This window comes from Amblyraja radiata, chromosome 4, assembly GCF_010909765.2.
Source record: "Amblyraja radiata isolate CabotCenter1 chromosome 4, sAmbRad1.1.pri, whole genome shotgun sequence".
Taxonomy (NCBI): Eukaryota; Metazoa; Chordata; class Chondrichthyes; order Rajiformes; family Rajidae; genus Amblyraja; species Amblyraja radiata.
The window spans coordinates 68,987,859-68,995,253 of NC_045959.1; the positions used below are offsets into that span (position 1 = coordinate 68,987,859).

The 7,395-nt window shown below is 41.5% G+C and overlaps 1 protein-coding gene across 1 annotated transcript; it reads right to left on the bottom strand.

The window, feature by feature from the left end:
- Positions 1-4,000: 4,000 nt before the first annotated feature.
- snai2 (snail family transcriptional repressor 2) lies at positions 4,001-7,048 on the bottom strand. Its single transcript, XM_033019710.1, has 3 exons — positions 6,534-7,048; positions 5,687-6,280; positions 4,001-4,633 (listed from the first exon to the last, which is right to left on the bottom strand). Exons 1-3 carry the CDS (start codon positions 6,610-6,612, stop codon positions 4,452-4,454), a joined length of 855 nt encoding a protein of 284 aa, XP_032875601.1. The 5' UTR covers positions 6,613-7,048; the 3' UTR covers positions 4,001-4,451.
- Positions 7,049-7,395: the final 347 nt, after the last annotated feature.

Below are 7,395 nucleotides of genomic sequence, written 5' to 3' on the forward strand. Positions count from 1 at the left end.
CGTTTCCCAGGGAATAGCGGAGCATCGCACATGAAATTTAAAACATTTCACACATAATACTAAAAACAATCCAGTCCCTGATGGAACAGTATAAATAGTTAAAAGAGTTAAAAGAGTTTTTCCATGTGTAGGTTTATTTTGAATGAAACCTGAAATCTTTAATTTTGGCGTCCCGGGCATATACAGTTTTCATCACCACCGTCTTCAACAGCCCAGGTCCTGTGTTGGATTCCTTCCCTTAACGTCTGTGTCTCTACTACTTCTTTAGAGATGTTTCTTGAAACAGACCTAGAAACATAGAAAATAGGTGGAGTAGGCTATTTGGCCCTTCGAGGCAACACAGCCATTCAATATGATCATGGCTGATCATCCAAAATCAGTACCCGGTTCCTGCTTTCTCCCCATATCCCTTGATTCTGTTAGCCCTAAGAGTTATATCTAACTCGCTCTTGAATACATCTATTGATGTATTCTCTTGACAGTTTTGGTTACCTACCCCAATATCTCCCATGCAAAATTTAGACTGGATATTCTTTTGTAAAGAACCGTGCAGTACCTCGCAAAAAGGCATTACATAAAGACAATGTGTTTATATTTTTTTGTTGGATAAGCAGACTGATGATAATACCGAGCCAGTGGAAGTTTCAAAAATGGTAGGGGAGAGCACGTTGTCAGCATATGGTGGGACACCCTTTGACTATGGACATCGCCATGAAGGGACAGCATGTAGCTGAGGAGTCTGGATAGATTGTTGGATGTTCCAGAGGAGATGCGCTGGCTAAGATTTAGTTGAGCAAGTGGGAACCAATTCAGAATCTTCATTTAGCCAGAGAAGAGAGGGAGGTTGAGGTACCAAGTATGATTGATAATATCACTGGTTGTTGAAAATATGAGGAAGAAAAGGTAACAGAGCCATGATCATGGAAAATGTCAGTCAAGCTGCTTATTGTTAACTCTGGAATTTTGTTTAATTACTTCACTAATGCATTCCCACTATTTATTATATAGTCCTTACATACATGAGACATCCTTCATGTGTGAAAGACAAATATCTTTAATGGTATGTGTCCAGGTTAGCTGTGATGCACATCCAGAGTATACAATCATAATGTATATTTAACTCTTTTTCTCTATAGAGATGCTGCCTGACCCGTTGAGTTACTGCAGCATTTTGTGTATATCTTTGGCATAACCCAGTATCTGAGTTCCTTCCTACGCATGTATATGAAATCTGTCATTTAATGGTACATAGCTGTGTAGTTAAAGTAGTTTTTAATCTTAAATTAACTATGTTTTAATGTTCCATAATGTTATACTAGTATGCAAAATATTAAAGAATCAATGTTATAAGAAATATTATGCCAAAGAATTTAAAAAAAGTACAATTCATAATAAAAGATATTACTAAATTTACTAAGAAGTATCTAGGGGCTGTAAATTATAAGCTTTCTTTAGACTATTTAACAAAGATAAACTTCTATTTCTGCAAGTTGAATGTATCAACAATCAACTGCATGCAGAGACAAGTTAACTGGTGCCATTTACATTAAGTAGCTTGTTGTGCCATTTCCTGCAATTGAGGTCTAGCTGGAAATAGATTAAAGTGTTTGATTTTGCACTGGTAGTGCTGTGATTTAATAACTTCCAAGTGAAATTAGTTTTGTTTTTGCTGTGCACAGATGACTGTCAAATTTTAAGTCAGAATAGATTAGAAACCATTCAAAAAGGCAAAACATACACCTTCAATGCAATGCCTGTGTGAGATTCCAGATCAATATATTAATTACATGCTACTTTTCAAGCTAATCTGATAATTTCACAAACAGAAAGCACACAGACTTATGTAAAGCCTTTACTGGAGTCTTCAATTGATCCAATCAATCCACGATTTACACTAACACGTCTATCAAATCAATCCCTCCTCTCGTCCCCCCCCCACCCCCCTCCCCCCAGGGAGAAATAAAGCCCATTGTTTGAAATTCTGACTGGTCTAAAGTAAACAGGCATTGTTGGTTCATTGTTTAAGACATCAGAATTTGATAGACAGATTGCCTATTGCCTAAGGTACACAAAATTGCTGGAGGAACTCAGCGGGTGCAGCAGCATCTATGGAGCGAAGGAAATAGGCGACGTTTCGGGCCGAAACCCTTCTTCAGCCTATTGCCTAACCAGCTTTGGAAAGATTTGTTTATCGTGTAAAATATTAAAGGCTGAAAGATTTATACTTGTATTTTCCTCAGATATGAAAGATTTGCACTGCCCAGTTAGCCATAAGTGACTGAAACATTCCAAATAGTCAATTAAATGGCATGTGTTAATTCAGTGACAGACAAATAATTATCCTGACCATCATTTTTTAAATATTTGGAAAGGACCCCTCAAAATACTCTTACACTTAATCAAGTGCAGAATTGAATGATTTAATGTGCTAATTGGATTGTTAAAGATTACATTAAATTGTTAGACTATACTATTTCCTGTCTCCACATGTCAGTTTGTAACTTGATTATCTCTCAAGTGGCAATTCACATTCTTCTCACTTGGTATAGAAAGACATCGTCTCTCCATTTTTGTGGACTAGACTTTGTTTTTTAGACAATCTAATCCACATCTGACTGTATACGTTGATCCAGTTATATACATTAGCTCAGCAGATGGCAGGCACACTGTTAGATGAATGTGATACTAATGTTACATTTTTATAAACTTCTGGAATTCATTGTTCAAAAAATTATGAAAATTACAGAATGGGAAGGAGCATGTCCATGGACAAAAATGGGAAATCCTGGAATCTGGTAAGAATCTCTAGTTAACATGCTTGGAGAGAATACCCTGCTGCAATATACTTAATAAATAAATTAGTTGCTCTAATTCTTGCCTGGATCGCCTCGGCGCAGAGGGAGAATACGAAGGGAAGAGACAAAGACTTAAGACTTTTGCCTTCCATCACAGTGAGGAGGTGCCTGGTGAACTCACTGTGGTGGATGTTAATTTGTGTTTATTGTGTGTTTTTGTCATTTTTTACTATATGTAGGACTGCAAGGCAACAAAATTTCGTTCAGACCGCAAGGTCTGAATGACAATAAAGGCAACTTTGACTTTGAGGAGAAATGGGGAAGCTCACATCCAACAATGAGCATATATATCCATGGTTTTTGGCAGGCAAAACTTTGCTATAAATAGATGAGGCCAAGTGTAAAAGTTTATACATAATTTCCAATTGTGCACAGAATCACAATTCAAACGAGGAACACTCCAAAGCAAAAACAAAAATGAATATAATTCACAGATTTAAAGGTCAGACATTATTTATGATATGTGTAAGAAGGAACTGCAGATGCTGGTTTAAACCAAAGACACAAAAAGCTGGAGTAACTCAGTCTGCAGAAGGGGTCAAGAAAAGAGTGTTCACGTCGCGGCCCGGTTTCCACCAATCTTTCCACCACTACGCACAAGAAGCCATTGTATGCAGATGCCAATGAGTGTGTTCAGCTCTGGCTGAACAATTTCTAATCTTGTGATGTGGACTCGATAAGAAGAAGTCTGAAGGGTCACGATCCGAAACGTCACCCATGCCTTCTCTCCAGAGATGCTGCCTGTCCCGCTGAGTTACTCCAGCTTTTTGTGTCTATCATTATTTATGATATGGAGGCCTTACATAATCTTTCCACCGGTCTAATGAAGACATTATGCATTTCCTTTTAATAGGCAGGTATTTTAACAGCCTGTTTATGTGTTAAACATTTCAGAAGGGGTACAATTCAATTTACTTTCCAGTTTGTGAGACACCTGAACAGGAAAATTATTATTTCCTGAACAGTGTCCTGTGGTGTGCTTAGTGGATCCAAATACCTTACACTTTGATCTGAAACAGATGGTAATTAACAATCAGGACTTCACAGAAACAAAACCCATCCTGTTGGGACATTCGTATGCTGAGGTCTGGCTGACGCCTAACATCCCATTCCCTGACATTTGGTAGACGGATATGACAGTACGAGATATTTAAAAATAGTTTTATTATAAAGTCAAAACATGTTTTTTTTAATAAAAAGTAGGTGAAAAATACATGGCTAAACATATCAGCGTGCAGGCTGTAACAAATAAATCTTTGCCATTAACCTTGTCTTGTTGCACTTCTGCATTTAGTTCATTTTCTGATTTAATGAATCCAAATACAAAAATAGAGTATTTACATTATATAGTCACGCAATGTGCAGCTGCATTGATTGAAGGCACAAAGGAATTATTCCAAATGATATTGCACTTCGTGGTGCTGTGCATAGTTTGAATATTCTTAATCACAACTTATTTTTTCAAGACTTGTTCCCTACATGTAAATTATGAAAGGTCGCTTCAGTAATTGAAAATTATTATATCTTGATGGAACAGAGAGCAGTTAGTATAGTGAGCTTGCAAACATAATTAGTCCTTAATATAATCCATGTTTCTCAGTGTGCTATGCAACATCCCGATTCTTCATGTTTGTGAAGAAGTGACATTCTGGAGAAAGTTTTGGCACAGTTTTTGCACTGATATTTCTTCACATCTGAATGAGTTTGTAGATGTGCTCTCAGGTTAGATCGATCAGCAAATGCTCTACTGCAGTGTGGGCAAGAGAAAGGCTTCTCACCTGAATGGAATAAAAACATTATTCAGTTATTTTGCAGATTTGTCAAAGAGTAAATCATAATTGCTGTACTAATTTCTAGAGCTTGTTTCTGTCTCCTCATGCGAAACAATAGTACTTCAATTACATGAATAAAATGAGCTTTAAATACCATGAACTTATATGGAATTAGTACATATATTTATAAACTATTATAATAAAATTTAAAGTTTGAATTTCATTCATAAATGGAGGTGTGGCAGTTTTCTTTAAACAGAGCGGTGGGGGTCTGGAACACATTGCCAGGGTGGTGGAGGCAGATACCATTGTGGCGTTTGAGAGGCTTTTCGATTGACTCAGGGAAGTGCAGGGGATAGAGGGATATGGATCATGCACAGGCTGATGAGATTAGTTTTACATGGTATTATGTTCAACGCAAACATTGTGGGCCGATGGGCCCATACTGTACCGAAGTTCTAAAGTTGAATCAGCTGCCAAATATTCGTTGGGAGTTGATAACTCATATAGTAGGAAGGAAATGTTAATGATGTCCTTTGGTGGCAGGTGCATTTAGACCAGGGGTCTAACCAACATAACTGCGCTGCCTTTTCTGGAGAAAAAAATGCATATTCTTTGTTGGGGCAGTGTTGAAATTACAGCCTGGAGACCGATCTCAATCTTACAGCCACAACATTTCCTTTGCAACTCAAACAATGATTTCTGTTGTGTCTTTGAGTACACCCTTGCAAATCAGGCAATACTTATCAAAAACCTTCCGCTAAATGCACCGTAAAAATAAATTCCATTATTTTAATACTTTTCAAAAGAACTTGGTAGCTGCTCATTTTCCGTCTTTTTTCTCTCTAAGGGTTGCAACAATCGTAAACTCGATAAGCAGTGCGACTTTGCTCAACTGCTCATCCCGAGGATGCATCCAATTTGATCCTTGCCAGGAATCACGACCAATAACATAGTTTGTGGGGTTATATGTTTTATATTTTGCTTACACACGAGTAAAACAGGTAAACGGCGCGGCTTAGTTAGCAAACATTCCGTTACACTTCAAGCTACACTCACCCGTGTGTGTCCTGATATGCCCTTGGAGTAACCACGGTCTGGAGAACGCCTTGCCACAGATTTTGCACACACAGGGCAGTGTGTGGGTCCGGATGTGCATCTTCAAGGCTCCCAAGCTGACATACTCCTTTTCACAGTACTTGCAGCTGAAGGATTTTCGCGTCTGGGCGTCGCAGTGGAGCTGCTTGTGTTTAGCCAGTCCCGAGAAAGTAGAGTACGCCTTGCTGCACAAGTTGCATCGAAACTTCTCCGCGTCCGAGGCGCTCTCGCCCAAGCCTTTTCGGCCGATCCTCTCCTCCTCGTCGCTGCCAGAGGTCTCCGAGCCGTTGGCAACACCGGCGAGCCGCTCGCACTTGGACTGGTGCCGGGGGCTGAGGTGGGCGGCCGGGCACATGCTCCCGTTGCTCAGGGGCGAAGGTTGAACGGCGGTATATTCAGAGGCGGGCACAGGATCGCTGGGGACAGGAGATGGCAGCAGGGCCGAACAGACGCTGCTCCAGACGCTCCCGGGATTGTAAACGCCAGAAGTCAAAATCTCCGGCTGAGGGATGATCGGCCTCGGATAACTCTCGTACAGGTAGGGAGAAATGATGACTGCAAAACAAGACACAAACACACCATGATACCCCCGGTGTCATTTCCAAGCACGATGTCTATTCAAATAAAGCAACTTCAAACAATCCATCTGCTGCCATTGAGTTTAACAGTAGTTCATACCAAAATAAAACGTGCATTATTCTAAGAATATTTGCATCAAGCATAACATTCATACTTATGTGCTTTATTTCTTCAGATAATAACTGCAATAGTTTATATACAGAGCATAATGCAATATAAGCATAGTTACCTGTTTGCGTGTCCAGTTCGCCATAATTTGGCTTTTTGCTGGTGCTAAAATGTTTCTTAACTAGGAATGATCGCGGCATCTTGGGGAGAAGGGTGGAGGTAATGGGTGGAGGTGATGGGTGGGTGGTCGGGGAGGGATGCAAGTAATATTCACTGCAAAATAATCCTGAGGTTATAGGACGAAAACGCCAACACGTTATTTTCTTTTAAGTTGCCACTGCTGTTGTCGTGTTGATGCTGGAGAGGGATTTTCGCTGCAACGGGCAAGTTACTGCTGGTGAGTTTTGAGGAAAGGAGGGGGAGGGGATAGGGTGGGTGGTTGGATGGATGGATGGATGGATGGGTTGCCGGTGGTCTTGTAGCAAGCTTTGCAGGAGAGGGCGGTGCAGCACCCGCGAGTGAGGAGCATTCCTGCAATGTGCTGTAAATACCCGCGAGTCAGGTGCAAGGGGAAGGCGCGCGTTGCGCGGATTTGCATCTGTCGTGCGGCCCCGGCCAATGGAGCAGGCAGCGGGGCGGGGATCCGGGGAGCGGGGGCGGGGGCGGGGGCGGGGGACGGGGGCGGGGGGGGGGGGGGGGGGACTTGCGCCAAGCGACAGGTGCTGGGGGTGAGACGTGCTGCCCTGGCGGGGGCGGAGAGAGAGTCGGCGTTGTCAGGACTTGCTGCCCCCGCGGAGAACGCCGCATTCCTCTCCTAAATCACGCCTCGCACTGATAGACATGGTGTTTATCCCTTCTGGCGTCAAGTGGGACGAACACCTTTCAAACGGAGTCTTGGAAAAGGCAGATGTGCAAAGAAACAGCGTCAGGGGGCGAAAAAAACGCCAGTTCTTTGCAAGACGTTTCGTTGGAAAGGGGTCATG

Bases quoted from the DNA above. Each gene is read 5' to 3' on its own strand.
- snai2 (XM_033019710.1), bottom strand. From the start codon at position 6,612: ATGCCGCGATCATTCCTAGTTAAGAAACATTTTAGCACCAGCAAAAAG. The intron at 6,281-6,533 runs GTAACTATGCTT...CTTGTTTTGCAG, and splicing joins CGAACTGGACACGCAAACAG to TCATCATTTCTCCCTACCTG. The intron at 4,634-5,686 runs GTGAGTGTAGCT...TATTCCATTCAG, and splicing joins GCATATCAGGACACACACGG to GTGAGAAGCCTTTCTCTTGC.